General features: G+C 40.5%; 1 protein-coding gene across 1 annotated transcript; it reads left to right on the top strand.

The window, feature by feature from the left end:
- The first annotated feature begins 2,681 nt into the window (after positions 1-2,681).
- GPR146 (G protein-coupled receptor 146) lies at positions 2,682-3,727 on the top strand. The gene has a single exon (XM_009885774.1). It carries the CDS (start codon positions 2,723-2,725, stop codon positions 3,725-3,727), a length of 1,005 nt encoding a protein of 334 aa, XP_009884076.1. The 5' UTR covers positions 2,682-2,722.
- Positions 3,728-22,931: the final 19,204 nt, after the last annotated feature.

Genomic DNA, 22,931 nt, shown 5'->3' with positions numbered 1-22,931 from the left:
GCCGTGGGAAAGGCGGGCTGGGGACGATCGTCGGGCGGCAGGACGCGCGTCCCCCGTCGACGTTTTTGAAGTTCTGACTTTGATTTTCAAGGTGATAAAAGCGTAGAAGCAGCCAAGAGCGGGGGAAGCGTTCGGGAGGGCTGCCAGGGCAGGGTAAACAAGGACTGCAGCCTTCCCTTTCGCAGCGCAGCCAACCCGCGGCTGCCAAACGCCTTCCGAGCGGAGAGGGGGTTAGTTCAGATCGATGGGTTCAAACTGCCGTGTCCGAAGCGCCGTAAGGACATACCCAGACACGGGCCGTGAAGACAAAACTGCCTTTAAAATGACAAAAGACAGAGCCGGGTAAGAAACGCTGAGCTGGGCCCGTAACAGCCCAGCAAACAGGGTCAGTGCCGCCGCAGGTGACAATTAAAAACGGGCGATTTCTACATTAGTGGCAAAAGGACCTCATCTGGTAGTTTAGAAGTCATCAGGAAAACTTCTTCAGAAAATATTCTTATTTGGAATTTTATTTTTGCTCATTACAGAGGTAAGTTTTGGAATTTGCTATGATTACTACTTAAGCACTTAACTACTTAACTACTTGCCTACCATTTCGATCATCAAAATAGAATTGCTTTATTTAACTGCATTAAGCGGACGCAAAGAAAAAAGGGGTAATTACTAAAAATACCTGTGAAACCAGACATCCCCCTGCTCTATAAAACGTAAAGCGCGGTAGCAAAGACTTCTGATCTTCTGAGACAATATACAGGCAAGTATTCCGTGGCTGATGTAATTCAGTCTGGAGTAATCAAAGGTACGTGCTTAAGGATAAACCTCCATAATGGAATTACGTGATTGTATCCATGCCTGTGCTTACTCACCCTTGCACTCACTGTAATGCGTCTATTTGCAATATCTAGTTCCAGTCTGCTGCTCTGGTTCAATCAAGTCATAACAGTTCAATGAGATCTCATTTTGGTTGCCTTCAACTGTGCAAAACAGCTTTTCTTTAAAAAAAAAAAAAAGAAAAACTTTCTTAAAACAACAGATGCTTCCTGAAAATAAATCAGGTTGTTTTCAGTGCTCAAAAATAGTACGAGGATTGAAAGATAACATAAAGATACCATACTTTCTACATGTGCAGTAGTACAGCTAAAGAACTGATTTGAGAAAACAAAAAAGTAAGTTTTTTCCCCAAAGGGGAAAGCAAGCTTTGCAAAGGGCAGACCTGCCTCTCGTGCGACTGCCCCAGCAGTCACTTACCTGAGGAAATCCACCATACGACAGCGGAATAAAAATTTGTTTTTTAAAATCCCTGATTAAAATCCCTGTATTTCTAGCCCGTTATCTGGCACACGAAACAACTGCAATGGGAAATAAAAAATGGAAGTTGACACGATTCTGGAACGAGTTCTGTACCGGGGGTGAAGGGCCAAAGGATTAGCGCCGGAGAGGTGCAACCACGTACCTCCATACGCTTACAAACCCCGCACCGTATAATTTAGCCATATGGTTCACGGAGTCCAGCGGGTTGTCTAGTAGCATTCATTTCAATTGCACAATGTTTATTGTGGAGTGGATTAAATCCTGTTCCCTCTCTGGAAGGAATGCAGGTATGCGTACGTACGCTTCCCTATACGTGCTAGCAGGGACGCCCGCAAAACCAGGCTGAATCTGCCGCTGGCAGAGTACACGTGCCGTGGGAAACCACCCGCTGCCTAAAGTCTGCGCTGCCCCGGCACTGGGCTGGCAGGAATAATGACCGTGCTCGTTAGGCTGCCGATGTTCTGAGGTGTACTTTAGAGATTAGTGCTTATTTCTGCACGTTGGAAAGAGACTTTTCATGGCTGCTTTGAAGTGCACTGATTTCAGTTAAAATGTTCTCTCCTCACTGATGATAAAGCAAAGATAGCTGGACAACGAGTACCGATACTAGCGTACCTTTCAAAGAATTCAAGCTATTTTGAGAGGAAATGATAGCTAATTCGTGCCTTTTTGCAAAGTCGGGCTGCCCTGATATTAGGTTCCCTAGACTACAGAGGTCCATTGTTTTTTCAGAACTAAATGGTTATAGGTTGGAAGTCTGAATACAAACTGACCTATAAAAAAAACCCCTTCACCTCATTTCCCAGCTTCCTCTAGTCTTTGTCAGTTTTATCACGGATCCAGTGTACAGCCACCATACTGCCTTGGATGTGCCCCCTACGAAACGATCTTCTCAAGAGAGAGCTTATTTAATGCCTTAGAGAACTCTATTCTTCATCTTATTACTATGATTTGTGCTCCAGCTTACAGCCTTCAATTCTTCAGCAACTACCCTTATATATTATTAGCTATATAAAAGGTACCGTTTAGTAATTTTAAAATACTTCGTACTAATCTTCATGTATATTACATCAGTACTTATTTTAAAGATATAGTTTATGATTTACTTCTGCTGTGTCCTATATCAACTCATTTGCCACTAATTTCATTTACATTAAAGCTTCAGAACGTTTACTAGTCCCATGGAATTTTGAATCACAGATGACTGTTCTAGACTAAGATCAAAAGGCATTTCAGTCACTGACCTTAAATTGATCAGTTCTGTGAAGCGTATAATGTCTATCTTTAAAATGTTTTCTTCATACTACATTGCATTTCACTTACAATATAATATTTCAACAATACTTTCACTATTTCTGTCTCTACAGAACAGCTGGTAACCAGCGGAGGAGATACAAAAGCTAAAATCACTATGTGGAGCTGTGAAACCTTAAACAACAGCACGGAGAACAGCGAGGACCAGCATCTCTGCCATGACTTCCACCTCGTGCTTTCCGTCTTTTCCCTGCTCTACCTCATTATATGTTTCCCGATCGGCCTGTGCTACAACGGCTTGCTGGTCCTAGTTAACCTCTGTAACAAAGCTACTATGACTATGCCAGATGTTTACTTTGTCAACATCGCCATCGCTGGTCTCATCATCAACGCTCTGGCACCCATGTACCTTCTAGGTCTTGCCAACACAAAATGGGCCATCTGGAATTCTAACAACGAAGTTTATATTACCTTACTTATTTTATTCAACGTCTCGTCTTTGGTTTCCATGTACTCTACTACGTTACTCAGTCTGGACTACTACATTGAACGTGCTCTACCTAGAACTTACATGTCAAGTGTCTACAACACCAAACACGTTTGTGGATTCATATGGGGCGGTGCCATGCTTACAAGTTTTTCATCTCTCCTGTTCTACGTCTGCAATCACGTCTCCACGAAAATAATTGAATGTTCCAAGATGCAGAACAAAGAAGCAGCAGATGCCATTATGGTCTTTATTGGGTACGTTGTACCGGCTGTCGCTGTACTGTATGCACTTATACTAATCTTGCGAATACGCAAAGAAGCTACACCACTGGATCAAGACACTGGACGATTAGATCCATCGGTGCACAGGCTTTTGATCGCCACGGTCTGTACACAGTTCACGTTATGGACACCCTATTACGTGATTCTCTTGGTAAGCACATTCACTAATGCACAAGGAAGAATTGCAGATGAAAATTACAGTCGAATATTGCATTTTACCAAGATTTTGTCAAAATTCTTGGCTTTCTCAAGCAGCTTTGTAATGCCTCTGCTCTACAGATACATTAACAAAAACTTTCCCAACAAATTACGACGCTTGCTTAAAAAGATCCACTGTGGGAATCAAGGGTGTTCTCACGAACGCACAGTAGTACAGCAGGTGATGACGTAGGTATGGAACCCCCTCTGGTGCTCTGTCCCTGCAGCACTTTGTGTACCAGAGCTGGGAGCACTGGGTACTGCTGCGTCGGCACTCGGAGGCGTTGCTGCGAGTCCCGACCGAGAGGCTGGAAGGAGCTTTCCACTGCAGTTAAATGAAACAGTCTTAATTTTCCAATAGTTAATTGTTTGCTGAAATCTCCTGAGACTCTGGCCCACGTGCTGTAAGACCTGTGACATCGAATACTTTCAGTGCACTGAATGGGTTTTAAAGCCTAAACTCTGTCTTCATCATTCTACTAGTCCTGTCGGAAGAAATCACTAAGCAGTTTACTGAAGTCTTGGCTGAAGACACAGCACCTTGTATCTTGTACAGAAAAAGGTATTACCTTATTTTCTGTACAAAGAAGTAACAGTGCTTTCCTTGATGAAGTAAATAGTTTTTTTCAATGAAGACGATATAGATGATCTTTACTAGAGATCATATTATCCAATTATACATGTCCGAGTAGTAGATGTTAATTATAAATTAAATTATTTAATTTCTTTCTCCATCACTGAATTCCCTCTAAAAGAAGCCTAATTTACCATTTTCCGAAATTATTTTCTCGCACAAACTAACCTAAGTTTTAACGTTTATGGTAAATTGATTTTCTTTTCTAGATATAACAATTAACAAAAATGTGTTTTATTTTTCCAGTGCTTTGTTTGCATCCTAAAACATTTCAAGAATTCAGAAATATTTATTAACTAATTCTTAGGGAACCGAGAGATGTTTGTTCCGCATATTAAAATGAAGGATACAGTGGTTTACAAAGTTAAATCAAAATTTAACTAGTAAAGAATGTCTGGCTAAGTGTTATGGTCCACATATGTTCATGTAACAAGAGTAATTATCTTAAAAATAAATATGTTTATGATTAACGTTTTGTATCTTCAAGAGATATGTTTGCAACAAATAAATTGAAGTCTCTTTAATCTAGGGCATCACTGGAGGTTTGGAAACCGTACAAAATCCTTCAATACATACAAGATTTTAACACGGGAGTAAGATATAGGAATCCCAGTCAGCATCAGCTTTTTGCTGACCTCTCCGAAATGGAGTGTCTCCCAATGTCATTCATGAATACACAGTAAAGGTATGGTTTCTGTGTTTCACAGTGGGGATGAAGAAATCCAGTCCAGATCGCCACATTTTACTGAGTATATGAAATGCATAAGAAACACAAACATGCTGCAGGAAGCAAATTAACAGTTACCCATAACAGCAAACTGCGAAACACCGACCCCAGAACCCCCTGTTCCTGGCTGCTGTTGCGTTATTCATGACAGGGGTAGACGCTGGACTGATGCTCTCCCGTGGGTTTGGGGGTACCGGACTTCTTTGTCACTCACTCCGCAACACGGCACAATCAGTTCCTTGCTTTACCTGTCACAGCACATCTCAAATTCCACGATTTTATTCAAAAAAACGTGGCTTTTCAAGCCTCTGGTACAGAAAAAACATGGAGCAAACCCAGAATCGAACCTTATCCATCGCTTACAGCACACTCTCGTATGATAATTGCTGCTAATTTGTCAGCGTAGGGACATGCTTAAGTTGTAAGTGGGCAGCAGGTGAGGAACAGCCTTTTTGGATTTTCTCCCTTCTCTTCATCCGTTATTCAAGTAATTTCATCTCAGAGCCATCTTCGCTTATCTTCTTCGTATACAAGCACCTCCAAGTTACCAACACCCTGGTGGAAGACTCTCCATTAATCTTTACTTTTTTAATCGCTTCTCATATTTTATTGAATTTCTTTTAACCCTTAAACCCTATACAGTAAATCATTTATTTCTACAGCCTTTTCTCCACCCAAAAACCATCCAGCACAACTCCGTCAATTTACTTCACAGTTTTAGCCTGTTGATGAAAACCATGTTAAGGAATTGAGCCTTTCTTTATCCTTGTGGCTGATTCACACACGGATTTATACTGCCTCTGTGCTGACACGATACTGGCTGCTTTGGTACACCATCGGGTTGGTTGGTTGGGTTTTTTCCCCTTAACTTGACAGGTTTTCTATGAATTTCTACACATCTTGAGCATTTAAGCTGACGTCCACACAGAAGTGATTAAGAAAGCAAGCTTTCTTTACAACTGTCAACCAAATAGGCTCCTCTTCTTCCCATCTGAGGCAAATCAGGGTTCCTAATGCACCATGTTAAATCTCTCATGTAAAATCTGTTAAAGAAATCCTGTCCCATTATGCAGGAAAAATTCCAGCAGGCAGGAACTGGCTTATCTGGTGTGAATAGAGGCTTCCAGACCTGGGACGCTGCCAGGACGGTGTGGCAGCGTTAAGTGCAATTTTAACTTCCCCTTTGCATCCTTACCTCTATTTCCCCCTTCTCCTACGGGATCTTACTTTCTGCCTCTAACAGGACTGTCACGTTTATTTCTGTTCCTTTCTCTCCGTGTTAAATTCCCAGTTGCAGATCATGGCTCTTTTATCATTTATCTTTTTCTCTTGTTTTTTTCAGTTCTCTGTGCTATTTAATTAATTTTCGTTTCGCTCCTCTGTTTCCATCCGAGCTCGCTCTTGTGCACTCGGTGCTGTTCACCACTCACGGTTACGGCGTTAGACTGACTCCTTTACGATGATCTGGATCTTATTCAATGATTTGACATTACAACTGGATTTCTGTAGCAAAACAGAAGCTGCTATTTAAGAGATGGAGAAAAAACAAGGGTTTATATCATTTACCCTCAATTTAGATTTTTTCCCCTAATCTCTTTTATTGCAGCAGAGTTAAGTATGTTGGCGTGTATTCTCGATAATATACTAAATGAGATGGCAATCACAGAGACAAAGAACTTTCGTAATTTAATGAACAAGACTGATATCTGCTCAACTTTTTTTAAGAGTTAATTTGATATATAGTTGCCTCAAAGAAACTGTGCCACGGGGCTGCCTCACTGCTGTTCTCTTAAGGAAATTCTGAGCTTAATTGCAGCGCCCTCACATGGTATCTCTTAAAGAACAGGATCCCAAGAAGTGAGAATTTTGCATTACTTATATTTTTTTTAAAAAAGTGGATGAGCAAGTGCAGTAAAATACTTAAGGAAATGCATGGTATCATAAATCTGGACAAATCTTTAATATATGAAGTTCTCAAAAATGGGGCCTTTCCATTTCACGTACCTGAAGGTTTCTGATGACTGTAAATAGGGGCTTATCTATTTCACATTTAAATAAATATGATTAAAATACTGTATATCTGCAAGATAAAAATCAGCCTGCTGATGTAAAAAGAATTTGCAAAGAATTTATTAAATTATTTCTCCAAGTGTATCATTTAAATGTAAACCTCAGAACAGTCAAGTGTACTCTATGCTTCTGTATGTATATACTGTATACTAGAAAGTAAGCACTAATTAAGTGCCATTATTAACAGTGTTATTTTCTCACAAAATTAAATTAATATTCAAGTTGATCTATGGCTTATAGCCCTCTTGCGGAACCGCCAGTTAAGTCAAATCAATGAACTAACAAAAATGTTGCTCTCTGCTTCTGCTTAAATTATTAACATAGCGAGCTCAAGGCCGGTCCTTGTTGACTAACCCAGTAGAGGTCCCCATTTCAAAAGTTTTCATTTGAGGATCAAATTGAGTTGGTCTCTGAAGACATAATTTCAGTTAATGAAGGAAAGTGATCCACCCCTGGGAAATTTCTGGTTCTACTAACTCAAAGAGATATGGCCTTCAATATTCTGTCAAAATACTATAGAAATGGAGTTTCCGCAAAGCTTCACAAAGGAACTATTGACTCGTAAATTCTCAATAAAGTGTATCTGGTCAGTAAGATGTGTGATTATTTTTTTTCATTGTTGATAAAAACGTATTGTAGACAAGGTTAAACTGCTTCACTGAATCATAACATAACAAACTGCATGACTTGGACATTAAATCAGACGTGTTAAATGATCAGATTTTCCAGGCCATCATTTTGACATCATTAAATTCTCATTATTCATCAGCGTGAAGTTAGCTGGGAATGAAAGCAAAAAGGCACTCACCCCCCCCCCAACTAACAGGAGAGAGCGCCACGGCACCGCAGAAATCCAAGGTGGTGAAGGATGCCTACAGCCACTGCCTCCCTCTCACTTCCTCTCCTTTGTGCTGCCACAAATGAGGTCTCCGAAATCAGCTCTCTGCAGAACTTCTCTTGGTTCCCAGAACAACATAATATAATAACCCGTACCTTTGGCATCCTGAAGAAAATGTAGCTTTAAGAATATAACATACCTGATAATACATTTATTGCAGTAACCGCTGCATATTGACCAGAAGATCACTCGCTATGGATCAGTTAGTGTACCCCACATATATGAAAATATTTTCCTGGCTATACTTTCAAAATTAGTAATTTGCTCCCTTTAAATTTTCTGTAAAGTGTAGGAAGATAGCAAGTAACAGCAAACTCTATTTAAAATGGTTATGGGTGAATGCCACAAAGAAAAAAACCCCAAACCTTAGTCCGAGACACTTCTGAGTGTTAAGTATCACCAAGAATTAAATTAAAATGTCAACACTGAAAATAGAAGTTGCAGTATTATATCATTTAGTCAAAGCCTACTAGCTGACAAGATGCCCTTACTTCTATATAATGGTTTAAAGAGTATTTTCTGTTACTGTAACTGGAGAGCCAGCATCTCCAAACAGAGTAGTGATATTCCGATGCTCCGTTCCTCAGAGCTTTATGACATAACCATTATATATAAGACGACTATGTTTCTCATCGGGAATAGTAAAACTTTTATACACCATAGCCTTGAAGGATCTTAACTGCTAGTTAATAAGCAGCAAGCTAACACGCCTACGGGTTTGCAAAGGGTGAATTACTACATAAATGCAAGTAAAAAGAGTCGATGAGGTACAACCAAGCCAAGAGCTTTGCAGCAGTGCAAACCAGGCCAACACGGCATCGGAATCTGCCCTCTTCCGTCAACACAACGAGATTTCACGGACGACAACCACATTTTGCAGCAGTTGCAGAAAAGATGCATTTAACCCATATCATCGGAAAACAGGCCCCAAGGTTGCCAAGAAACCATGACACCACCACCAGAAACCTCAGAGGGAAGTAACACCTTTTTTTTTTTTTTTTTTTCCAAAACCAAGAGTCAAGTAAAATGTTTTTTGTGCTGTGGAGAAGTAGGTGGCTGAAACGCCGCTCTCCGTTGCTCATTAGCAATGAAGGCAGTGCAGCACTCCGGATGGAGCCCTTCTCGAGAGCGTTCCCGCGGCGGCGCAGGGCTGGGGAGAGCCGAGCCGAGCCCGGCCGAGTGATGCTCCGGCGCCTGCGGTCAGCCGGGGACCGGGGGAAGCACCGGCTTCTGCCAAAGCTTCTGCAGCTGTAAAGTGCTCAACGCTCTGATGAATCCGAAACATACGCTCTTAAGATTAATTTTTGCAGTTTCTCAGTATGTGAAACCCCGTGTATGTCTTCACTATCTCATGCAATGCTTTTTGGGTGTAAAAGCCATCTAAACCAACAGACCCAGCTGTGCCCACTGCCGCGGCAACAGGTCTGAAGTGTGAAATGTTTCCTCTGTTGTATTTCCTTGAGCTTTCCACTCTATGTCAAAACACTTTGACCTATGCTGAATACATTCTTCTCCCATCAGGAGAGAAGAGGACTTCCTACCTACTTTGTCATTCCACTTTCTTCCCACCAAGTCCTTTCCTTACCTTGGAAGTCCCTGTGATTCCCTTATATTCCTTCCTTCTGAAAGAACTGGCACTTTTAATTACATTCACAAGAATGGTCAAAATTATTCAGTCTACAGCAGACAGAGTTCTTGTATTATTACAAATCCTGACAGTAAGCGATTTTTAAAACACCAGATTCTTATCAGAATTGATGAATTAAATAAGCAAATATACTTAAAAAAATACTTCCTACCAAAAGTTCTTTAAAACAAACAAAATTTATATCCAGAAATAGAATCCATTTTATCTAGTGTAAAACTACTTGGTGATGCATTAAATGAAAAGATAAATAAGCAGCAGCATAGATACTCCCAACTCAGAGACCTGGAGAGGGGACTAATAAGAAAAGAAAGAGAAAGAGATTTACACTTAGACATCTTGCAGGAACTGTACCAGCACGTGTACTGCCCAACAGTAGGAATGGTTCTGCTACAGAAATGCAGAGAGAGTGCCCAACTCTGGATAAAGTTAGCCTTCAAAACCACAAAATTAATCTCCCAAATGAAGTAGTTTTATCACAAATCTCACTGATATCAATAGGAAGTTCTGCTCATCACCTGTATGTTACCCTATGCATTACCAATTACAAAATGAATTGAAAAGCCTAATTTTAGCAAGAACATTTGCAAATTTAAGCTAAAACTTATCTTGAAGCTGGCAGGATTTCCACAACTGTTTCTTAACTCATCTCTAAAACCCGTAGAAGACCGTGTTGAAATTAATTCTGGTAGTACGTTATCAAAGCTGTTTTAGAAACTCCATCTGGTGGTCACTAGCAGAATACTTTCGCAGTTCCCAAAAGCTTTAAGATCAGTCAAACTAATTAAAGGATTTAAGTTAATTGTTAGGAAAAAAAGGGAAAAATAAAAATCAGTCCCGGTTTCTGGTTAAACACAGGTTTGTGCTAGCTGGTCCTGTCTGCAAGCAGTAAGGGTATTGCTGCAAGTATTTGTAAAAAGCAACAAAAGTGACAATAATTTCTACAACAATGCTGCGGTGAGGATGAGGCAGGTAAGAGCAAACACTGTTGCAAGAAACAAATCTCATCAATGGTTAATTTTGGTTTTGAACCTAACAGAAGGATATTTAAACAGGCTATTAGGTCTGATTATTCACAAGAAAGAAATATTTATTAAAAAAGCATGTGTTTCTCCTATTGTTTTGTGAAACATCTGGTACTAGTCATTGCGGTTGACAAGATGCTCAAAGATCAAAGGGAGTGCCATTCCCATTCAGCTCCAGAGCATTGTAATTCTTTCTAATTAAGTTATGGTTTCACTAGTTCACAATGAAATAGATCTCATACTTAATACAGAAGTTTCTGAAATCTTTCAGGTCAGCTTATGTGCAATTAAATAATCATTTGAGCACCTGCAGTGCTATGCAGAGACCAGCTCTTTTATAAAACTTGCCATTAGAAAAAGCTTTTTTCCCCACCCTTTAATAGAAGTAGAGTATTATTGGGAAATGAGGGCAATTTTTGAGCTCTCGCAGCTGAGTTACATAGATGATCTACCCATACTGAGGAATTTCTTTTGTGATTGATAGAAACATTACTGTATAGTAATAATAATAAAATACTGTTTATAAAACAACTTACATTACAAACAATGCCCAAATAAGCCAATATAAAATCACTAATAGTGAATCATGGGCAAGCAACCCTGAGACGTGAAGGCAGCAATCACACAGCACAGAGCATGGCTGTTCTAGAATAAAAGGAAGAAATGTTGATTTACGACCAGCCTCTGAGGCATAGGTAATTATTAATACCACTGTTTATGTATCCACATCTCCAACTTGTGCTTTTTTAACCCTATCCAAGCAGAGGGTTCCAAGGAAAGCCAATAAGATCATCAAATTTTACAAATTCACATAGTCCCATGCACCTTACAAATCAACATAAGCATCTGAATTCCATCTTAGGAAAAAAAAAAAACAAACCACACTCAAGACAACCTCCCAAAACCAAACATGCAGGGACTATAATACAATAGAGACATGCAAACTTTTCATTCTAAAATTCATCCATAAGCAAAATTCCCTTAATTCCTTCAACTAGCAATTCTTGGGTTTGTGTACAACTACTCTGCTTCTTTTTTTTTCTTCTTCTTTTTTGATGTCAAAGGCCTCATGTTCCATGGTCTTTTAATCAAAGACAGAAATTTGTCTGCTGTCAAGTAAAAAAAAAAAAAGACTAAACATACATAAAATTAGAAGCAAGAACACACAAGAACAATTTTACAGAGTGACCGGTGACTGTGCATCAATATAACAATAGCAGAGATGTTCTTCTCAGAAATTAAGGGGTTTCTTTTCCAGGCATCTTGAGTTATTGCCTCGATACAAGTAGCCTTAAGGTGCTAAAATGCCATGAAAAGCTTCCAATATGTCAGCTCAGTCGCTGAATAGAGAACTGAGGCAATCTTTGAGTTAACTCCATGGTTAATATCCCTTATTCCAGTTGGGTTGTTTGGGGGGGGATGGGGGGTGTTACATAACAACACTAGAGGAAAAATTAAGATGGAAATACATGGTAGTTTATGAAAAATATCTTTGAAAAAAAATTGTAGATTATTTCCCAATTCCAGTAACACAGCAATTGCTTTTCATCATAATACACAGGGGAATAGGCAATAACAGCCATTTAATATTCCGAAACAATCCTATCATACTACAGAGGGACAGTTTTCTTAATAGCACTGTAGCCACAAGGCAAGAAAAGATATGGTAATCACGAGCAGAAGACAACAGCATAGTATAAAATCCATCGCCTGTTCCCGGGGAGCAGAGCCCGACCCCCCCTCGCTCCCCCCTCCTGTCAGGGAGCTGTAGAGAGCGAGAAGGTCTCCCCTCAGCCTCCTCTTCTCCAGGCTGAACACCCCCAGGGCCCTCAGCCGCTCCTCACCAGACGTGTGCTCCAGACCCCTCACAGCTCCGTTCCCCTTCTCTGGCCATGAAGCTTTACTGGACGGATCTGCACTAAGCCAGAGAATAAAAAGACTGAAATCTCCCTGGTTTTGGCATCTCACAAGCCAGAAGCACTGAACGGTGTTTGTTAGAGAAGACGGAGAAGTTTCATCTGGCACATGTGGATATGAGAGAAAGAGACCTCACTTCACCTTAAACCCACTGTCAGGGATCCATACTCTGCTAAACGCATCGGTAACACAGGTCAATTAAGAGAAATTATTTGGTTTAGTCAAAAAAAGTGCCTCACATCTGTTTCCTTTATAATAACATCTGTCACTCAGTACTGGATATATTTATTTTGCCATTGGAACAATAGGATGTGTTAAAAAATAAACAAGAGTTTTGCCCACCACAGCACACTGCAGGTGGCTGGCGGAATTATATGTGTTACCAGCCTATCCTTAAATATTGTCACAGCATCTCACAACTATTTAGCTCTTGCAACTTCTACCTTTCCTGCCTCTGCCCTATCCAGAACACCATTATCATACATCACCTTTTCCACTGAGATCATCTATACTAATACATACTAATCACAGAGATCATAAATCCACAGTTTACTAATAAAAATAATAGTGAAATTCTGAAATAGCAAAAGCCCACAGTCACCTAACCACCATTTTTTGCCACTTTACGAAAAGTTTACATGCCTAAACACGAATCTGTTTGCCACTGTTCTCATATGACTTGCACTCTGTGATCATTTAAGCAAATTAAATGAACTGGTTTATTGTTTAAGGAAAGACACAGCTGGTCACACAGCAGCAATATCTTGCTTTTCTTCTAGTAACGCATTAACCGTGACAGTAACAGCACGGGGAGCTGCTGCAAAACCGCACCATGTAGCTGTTAAAGACACCTCAGACTGCGCTTTGTCCGTCTCCACAGACGAGGCAGAACTGCAGCTATCACGATGCGAATCAGCATGGGCTAAAAAGAATAAAATACAGAGTTGGGAAACCTTGACTTTCTAACCTCTGCTTCTCCCCTGGCTTTCAATTTGTTCCATCAACTTGGAAGAATAAATTTCTCGGTAGCTGAGTTTCTCCACCTGTAAAACAGGGATACCTTCTGATGTGATTCTCTGAATCTATGTACACATTCTGAAATTGTAATGACCTACTCCCGATTCAAAGTCTGATAAATGTTCTTGCCCTCTAAATACAACTGAATAATGAGGCTTAATATAGGTTTTAGTCAAAGTATGAAATAACGTTTGTAAATGCAAACACAATTTTGAAGCCAGGAGCTTTCTCTTAGATCTTTTTTTTTTCTTCTTAAAGATGGGAGGCATAAGAAATAGCTTTCCTCTTTTTGCTTTTCTGGTTCTATTTATACAATTTTTCTCATTAGAGGATAAGCTGCCTCGCAGCACTGCTTTACAACACCTTGCATTGTCAGAAAAGCAGTTACTGAATAACAGGAAACGCAGACTTAACGCTGCTGTGGCAGGGCTTATCTTCACTTCGGTTACTCCTTGCTCGCTGATTGCTAATTAACTCCGAATAATTTAAACCTTTATAAGAGTGGTTGAATATTCCTTAAACTTCTGGTGCAGCCATTAATTTGCCTTCATTTTACTAATAATCACAAAGGGCACAGCCAGATATCCTTGTGTGTGTCCATCCAGCGCAACTTCAACAGAAGTACCAGACCCAGGTGTTTGCTGGTGGCCCTCAGCCAAGAAACAACTGTCCTCCCCCCTGTCCCCAGCAGAGCCGTGCTTCTCCATCACGGGCCTCTTCAGACCGTTTCAGTGGAAACTCCAACAAACCCGTGCCATAGCTGCGTGGCATTGCCTCATCTGCACACACCGTCCATTCTCCAAGAGAAAAAGTCAAGTTAGCATCTCCCAGTTGAGGATGATAGACTTTCTGAAATATTCCTGCAATTTCAAAAACAATCATTCGACCATGCTTACGTAGTTGAGCGTGCTCTTTGCACAGCCCCGAGTCCTAGGAACAATGAGGTGACACTTCAAATTTGCATCTTTCATGGAAAATCAACAGGGAAAAAAAAATAATCGCCTGACTTGCACACGATTACAATGCATATTTTTATTTTACCCTTCTTAACTGTGAGAAATTAATACCAACAAAATAAACCTGGATTCAGGTACACCTCAAAGGCAAATGTTATATACAAAACACCTACACTAACAGCCAGCTTTATTCAAGTTTTTCAGTAATAGTTCAGAGGAACTACTGTAAATGAAAGGAACTATCTACCCGGTCCAAGAAACTACTGTGCTAAGATCACAGAATGGTTTGGGTTGGAAGGGACCTGAAAGCCCATCCAGTGCCCCCCCCTGCCCTGGGCAGGGCCACCTCCCCCCAGCCCAGGTTGCTCCAAGCCCCGTCCAACCTGGCCTTGAACACCTCCAGGGATGGGGCAGCCACAGCTTCTCGGGGCAACCTGCCCCAGGGGATCACCACCCGCACAGGGAAACGTTTCTTCCTCATATCTCATCTAAATCTTCCCTCTTCCAGTTTAAAACTGTTCCCGCTCGTCCTATCACTCCATGCCCTTGTAAAAAGTCCCTCTCCAGCCTTCTTGTATGATGATGATCTTGTAAGATGATCAAAACCGAAGTCGGTATGGGAGTTGGAGTATTCTGAGTAACATGTGTAAGCTCATTGGAAACCACATTTCACACAGCCACTGACCTACTACAGAGCTGCAGAAGAGCACAGCTACCGCACAGAGAACAAGAACATTCAACGGGAGAGCAAAAATGTCTCCGGGCCACTGCAGCATCCCTACACCCTCTACACGCATCTCTAGTTTCAAAGCAGTAGTGCTTTGGAGCAGTAGTGCTGACCTTCAGGTGGAAATGTAGACCTAGCGCTGAAACACTTTCTCCAGGTAACCCACAACTCCAGTTCTGAAATGCGGATTCGTACATGTTTTTCTCATTTCATTTCTTTGAAGAGTTTTGGCTCTTTCCACATGTTTTTCAATAAAGTGCAACAAGCAAGATGCCATGGAAACAGCGCTGATCAAACACTGGCCACAAATTATCTTCTCAACCTATGAAAGCCCCTGCAGATTATTAAGATTACAATAAAAATGTTCTTTCCCGCATGCTGGTATGAGAAAACATGACGCTACCAACGCATTCCAGACAGTGAGGCTGCATGCACTAGAAACACTCTCTGCCAACCCCTTCTTGCTCATTTATATCTGCGGTTTTAAGAACACTATGAAACACAGTCACTAGGACAGCTGATGCTGAACCAGACCCAAAACATACTACAGACTCAAAATCCTGTCTTTTAACACCTCATGGTCATTGCAGAGCATCTGGAAAGATAATTTATTGCATGGTGCAATACTGGGAGCGTTCCAAGAGCCGGGACCCATGGAAAAAAAGTAGTACACCCTATTTTTAAGAAGGGATCTTAATACTTTTTTGACAGGCGCTACTTTCGTGTCGAGTTTTTGCCTTGTTAAGCAAGGGGCCTTGCTCACTATTTACTCAACAAGCTTCTCCTTTTCTAGACCTCGAGCACTTAAAACAGCGCACGAGAAAAAAATGCAACGGCAAAGGCTGGCCAATACGCGGAGGATTACTTCATGAGCAGGAAAAAAAGAAATCCACTGGATGTCCTCACATACTAAGAAATGGCTGGGACAAACACTACTTTTCTGTTCTAAAATATCTCACTGCAGAGGATAATTTGAACTTTAAAGTCACATGATGAAACCATAGGTTTGCGAACCATGCAACGTGTATGGCTTGAATGACTTAACCCAAGTTCCTGTTTCCTTCACAGAACTGTGTGTTTTTGTAGTGAGCGAGCGTCTGGATTTTTCATCGTGATGTACAGCAGCTAAAGGAGTCACTGTAATATATACACCCTGCTTGCTACATAAATAAAAAGGGCTATATCCTCCAAACAATAACCGTATTTCATCTGACTATCCACAGTGAAAGTCTCAGGCAGTTGTATCTGTGCAGCATTTTCTTGAAAAGGTAAGTGCTTTATATTACTTTGAATATGCAATGTTTTATTCATCACAAGAGGCTCAGGTTGTGAAGCTGAGGTTAGAATTTAACGTTTTTAGTTTTACCCTTCTTTAACAACATTTGAACTACACAAAGTAAAATACCGTATCTGGGAAACATCCTCAGAAAGCTGAAATTTATCTAATAAAGCCGAGCATTAAATAGAGTAAACGTGAAGACTGTTTTCTGGTAAATACGTAACTCCCATCGAACCGCTGATAGCTCGATGATGAAATACCGTTCAGTGGTCTGGAGAAAAGACTCCAACCGCTGCCTAAGAGCAGTCTTTTAAAGGACGGACATTGTTGGATAATCCAGACCACACTGCAGGAATTTGTGTAGGACAGGAAACACGTCAGCGATGCCACTCGGAGATTATGTTCAGTTACTGCTGATTCATTTGTTTTCTGGAAAAGTAAAAATATAAACTTTCGTTTTCTCAGAAACCGATAATTTCTCAGAAGTTAAGGGCAGGATTTCTTAAATCTTTACAACATCAAATACTCACCCAAGCGTAAGAATTTTGACATTACGAGAAAAATGAATACGGTGTTTTACATTTCAGTCTCTCATATACTGCAGCCTGTCCCCACCTTTGAACTTGCAGAGCTAACACGAACAGAAAGGACAAATTCATGGATTAACCCCCCAATTTCCGTGCAGGGTTTTCAGGGGCCGAGGCAGGACATGCGCGGCAAGAGCTGAGTTTCACAAGGAATATCAGGCGTATTGCGTTATGACTGGATGAAAGCATATTTTCCTTCCCAGGGCTGGTGACAGAAGGCAGAACGCCTGCGCTGCCACAGCTGTTGGAGGGGAAGAGTTCTGGCTGCCAGGGAGGAACTCCCCGGTTTAGGAGCTCTTCTTTCTAGACTTTAAATAAACAAAAGTTTCCTTGAAACCAAGCTCTTCGTTTGCAAGAGTTAACCATCAAAGCAGGGACGGGGGACCAAAAACAATGAGATCTCAGAGCCCAGGACCTCTCCCTACTGAAAGTAGTCTTTTCACAACTCGCTATTTTTAAACTGCCTTCTGAACACTCAGCTCGTCTGCTCAGCTCCATCTGTTGGAAGTGAAGGATAACGTATTCGCTTCAGAAAGTAAAAATCAGATGTATTTGCTTTAACTGCTGACCCAACCGCAGAGTGGATGATAGAAGGGAAACAAGGACCAAAAGAGAAAAAAAAAAAAAAAAAAAAAAAAAGAAGAGGGTGAGGCCACATGAAGTTAAGGATTCACAACATGCGAATGATGGTCAATTAAATCAAAGTGAGGGGGAGCAGAGGTAAAGAAGGGACAAAAATATTGGAGCATGACAATAGAGGGAAAGGTAGTGGAAGTAGTATATTGCAAATTTCCCTCATTAATTAATCTGAGGAGAAATGGGAATAGCCTAGCTTCTGCCACAGCTTCAATGGGTATGAGCTTTGACACGCTATATATTACTGCTCATTACCGGTGAGTAAATAGAAATAACAAAGTCAGGTTACATCATTGCGTGTTGTGAGAAAAAAAGAATAATAATTCAGGTCTTGAGGTGTTTGCACTCTGAGCTGACAGATTCCACTAAAAGAGTAAAGGACTCGGGGCCCCCACCAAGCAGAGCATAAACACTACATGCATTTTGAAATAAAATGTAGGTCCCTGCAGTAAATCCAAGAACCAGACAAGAACTGAGGGAATACCAGATTTTCTCACAGCAGAGGAAAATGACATAATAAATTCCTTTGTTGTTTTTTGTTTTTTGTTTTTTTTATGATGGAAACTCCAAGTATTTTGACAACAAATGTGGTTAGCTGCATGGAGATTCTGAAATAAAAGATGCGAGAAGTAAGCCACCCTCCGGTGCTCTGCTGCTCCCCTGGAACATATCTTTTTATTTTAAATTATTACCAAAAGACTATAAAAATTTGCAAATATGTTCATCTTACTACAGCAAAAGTTCTGAGCTTTCCATCCCGTTATTATTCTCAGCGTACATTTACTTTACTGCGAGGAATGAACTTAATGCTTTGGGAATGTTTTAAAACTGTAAAGGCTTAGAATTTCTGAGCGTTGCTTTACATGACAGATGAGCATCTCACAGTCATAAGGCTCTCTAAATGTACCCGTTCTGAGGCGAACAGCTGCATGCGGAGGTTATGCCAGATGTGACTGTATTCAAACCATCAACCGCAGAGGCGGCAAAGGAGTCCGACTTTTCCGACGGGGTCCAATTTATAATCTCAGGCAGAAAACCCTAACACAGCAACTTCACAAGGTGATGAGCACTCCCATCTTGTAGAGTGCCATATATCCTCAGATTTCACTGAAATGGCTCTGAAGAGACAAAATATTGCCCCCCCTAAAAAAACCCACAGATTGTAGGATGTCGTAAGTCAGAAATATATACCTAAGTGTGACCACGTTAGAGAGAAGAATGTACTTATTATTAGCTTGGACGCAGTATTAGGCAGATTTGATAGCAGCCACCTGCACACTAGACTTTCCTACCACAATCTGAACGCCGAATTGCCATTTGCTCTCTTTCAAATACTTAGTGAGACACCAGAACCAAACAAGAAAACAGTCTGACATTACCATTGTGATTTTTTTTTTTTTTAAAGCAGAGTAAAAATTTCTAGGAATAATTGGGGAGGGAGGGCACAGAATGAATATCTACAGCATTAACTTAAATCTTATTTGCCAAAGCAAAAATATTTCAGAATAAGGCTACAAACTGCTAGCAGATATTTTTTCTTCTATGATGAAGAGACTTTACTGAATTCAAGTAAGTATTGTGCTCATACCGACTAACCACAACAAAGCTGCAAACAGCTTGTTGTTTTGGTAAAATTATGCATGTGGGTAATTCTCAGGTGATTTTCTGGAAGTTCCCTTTAAAACAGCACACCTAGAAAATTTTCCTTAAGTCAGAATTTTAATACTTGCACTGATGATAGTTATACACATATAGTTGCACTGTTATTTCCCCCAAGTGAGTATGTTAACTATAGACTGTGAATAGATTACTTTTTTTTTTTTTTTACTTTAAATCCCTCCCCAGATGAGATACGTTGAGACACACACTTGTTAGAGTAACAGCATCTAGGTGGAGAGTTAGAGTAATGTTAACATCATTGTTATTATTTAACAGTCATGTTAAATAATGGTCTGTGGTTATAAACGAGAGCTGCGACCCATGTGAAGCTATTTCAGGCATTCATCTTGACACCAACGACAAATGTGCCCTAAGCACATCATCAGCCTCTCCGCAATCGCGTGCTGATCCACCATTAAAATATCACACACACAAACTGGGGGGGCACGGGGAGAGAAACCACGATGGGGCACTTTCTGATGGAGCACGTTGCAACGACTGGAATACGCTGCATTAAGTCTCATGTTCCTGACTTTGTCTTAAACACCCAAAGAGTAGCTAAATAAAAAAGAAAGACCTTTGCGCGGTCAAAGCTGAACGCAGTGTCAGTACCAAGGCCAGAGCATGAGCCAACGCAACCGAGTGTTGGCACCGTGCTTCTCCCGTAATTTGATGTGAGGCCGTATGATTTCCTGGGAAACCAAAACTACGCCCTTTGCTCCCTTTGCAATTATGCTACCAGAAAAGTTGAATGTTGCTAAGCTATCCTGAGATTCTCGGCAAGGACAGCAAGCATGGTTGGTTGGTCCATTGTGTGAAAGTTGTTGAGAAGATAATGGAGACCTTCACAGGCCAGAACGAAATTCAAACATTCGGCCCTGCAAAAGGCCTGCTGGGACTAGAAGGTAACACTGGAGACTCTGGTGGAAGAGCTCAAAATGTAAATATTACTTAACCTCCTGGAACTACTGTGTGGGATGAAAACAGCAAGCCTTCCGCAGATGCTCAAGGGTTCCACATCTCCTTCTCTATCCATCACAAAGTACCTAACCTTCACCAGATTAAGCTTCAAATCTCTCTTCTAATAGAAGGTCAAAACGTGACTTATGCCGTTTCCTTCATTCTTGAGATTTCTCCTGGGTATTTAAGAAGAGATGAATTTTAGAAGTTAGAATTTCATGGTCTTTAGATTTCCAGAAAATAATAAAGAGAAATCAAAGCAGCAGAAGGCGGCAAGTCCATCGCACCCCATCACTGCGGCTGTCGGAATAGCACAGTAGATCGTGTTCAGCCACGGAGCCAAAGGGAAGTAGAGAGCTCTGCTACTACTTGATTTATGAGAAATTTTCTAGATTCCCCCCCTGCCCCACTCAGTGCTTTCATATTATGCATGGAACGTAATTTAGAAATCGGGCTGATCAGCTTTATTTCAAAAGAGATACTTTGAAATTAAAATCTAGAAGGGAAAATCACAAGTATGAAGAAATACGAAAGGCCGACCAGGTACCTACAGTTGTGAGGTTTTGAGGGTGTGGTTTGATGGGGTTTTTTCTTGTTAATTATTCCCTCCATTCAGTTTGAGCACTTTAGTACAAACTTGAGTTAATATAAACTTGAGTTCCTATTAAAAATATAAACAAACAGAACAAAATTCATATTAAAAACATGCACAAACACAAACAAAAGCTCTACTGGGGGCATTTAAGATACCGTTCCTCAATTAACGAGGCCACAATATTTCCTCCCAATGCCTATCATCTTTGAAATGATTTTCACTCCATTTTTCTTGTGATCGTCCATATTTAACAACCTATTTTCGAAATTATATGGCCTTTTAAGTGGCTTCAGAGGCTTCCCCTGGTTTTGCCCACCAACGCCTTCCTACACGGTGGGCTCCAGCTCAGGGGCGAGAGCGCAGCCAGAGCCCGACCGGCCCCCTCTGCCCCTCCTGCCAGCAAACCTGTACCACAAACCGCTTCCCCGTGGGCATCGGTCCTGCCTGTAGTAGAACACCACCAAAAAGAACCTTTTCTAGAAAGAAGAAACTCCGTCTTTAAAAGGGGACGGAGAACACTGCTGAATCAAAACATAACTCCACGGTTTTATATAAATGAAATTATAATTATATAAGATTATATACACACTTAATCAAAGCCACTTTGATAATACAACTTTTCTAATTAAAAGCAGTATTAGAATTCCAATTTTGAGGAGAGATTAGAAATATCAGAAGTATGAAGTAGTGTCAGAGGTAACGACCATAAATGAACTGTCAAACAGCATTAAGACACTGACTTATCTATAATGAACACTGCTTAAAAACATTAATGCATCGTTAGGAACTTTTACCAATTTAAAGTTACTTTCACTTTAAGAGTTAACATCACGAGAATCCCTTTACCGAAAAGGCATTATGTACAACTAGGTATATCCCTCCTGCCCCTAAAATAACTGTATAGGAACTTCTAGAAGGAGAACTCCACTGTCCTGTCTTTGCCTGATGTACTCTCTACGTACATTGCTTGTACAGACCGGCTCTGCGTACAACAGAACAAAGTAAAACCACCAAATTCCAATCTAACACACAGTTGAAATCTGTATTGAATAAAGAAGGACTTTTTTTTTTTCTCCAGAAAACAACATTTTACACTGTAAGAATGCCTATATGTTTTACTTTTTCCAGTACGAAAGACCATACTTAATCAGACATTCAAAATCTATTAGCAATAGTAAGTTCATTGTTATGTTTAAAAATATTTATCCTTTGCAACTAAAAATGTATGTTATTTTCTGCAGCAATCAGTACAATGTACACAGAAATTTTCCTTTAGAAATTGAGTTAATTATGCTTTTAGGTGGTCTGTAAAACTTATATAGCCATATGCATTACACTCAGTTTTTCACGAGTACATATTATGTTCTCCTACAAAGCTTTTTGGCTTAAAAAAAAGGATCCTTCAAACGTTTATATGGTAGCAGAATTATAATATCAACATATCATGGAGTCATTACAGCTAACAGCCTATCCATATTACTCTTAAAATTCCCTATTTTCAGGAATTTATAACTCAGCTGTAAAAAATGTTCCTTGCTGAAACTTTATCAATAGGCTTATAATGCACCAGTAATCATTTTCTCAAATTCGAGCATGCAGAAAAGCATTATTTTTTGCAGTTTTATGCAACAGCTCCATCTAAAAATGACAGTATTATTAATGTGTAAAGATGTTTTAGTATGAAAGCAGTTTGTTCATAACAGTTCTTAAACATTCACATTAATTTTACAGGAGCTCCTCAGCGCAGACTGCAGTTATCAAAGGCTGTTTTTCATAACAGAAAGGAAGCAGAACTAAAACAAAGAAAGGAATGTGCCTCTTGCCTCGTATTGTGATTATCTTTGCATTTTCCGCAGTACGCGGTGTGAGCCCTGAGACTGTCAGCTGGGTTCCAGTCACACAAAATTCCCACCCTTGCGACAGCACAGCGCAGCGATTTTGCGGCTGTAGCTGCAACCCACACGCTGCAGAGCTGCCCGGCGCGCTGCCTTCGCCTTTTTTGGCAAGATGGTGAGGAAAAACGGCTCCACCTGATCATGGCGCCAAGTCGGTTCTCGCCCGCCAA

This window comes from Charadrius vociferus, unplaced genomic scaffold, assembly GCF_000708025.1.
Source record: "Charadrius vociferus isolate BGI_N301 unplaced genomic scaffold, ASM70802v2 scaffold430, whole genome shotgun sequence".
Taxonomy (NCBI): Eukaryota; Metazoa; Chordata; class Aves; order Charadriiformes; family Charadriidae; genus Charadrius; species Charadrius vociferus.
The sequence above is the reverse complement of the archived record's forward strand: the minus strand, read 5'-3'. Positions and strand labels throughout refer to the sequence as shown.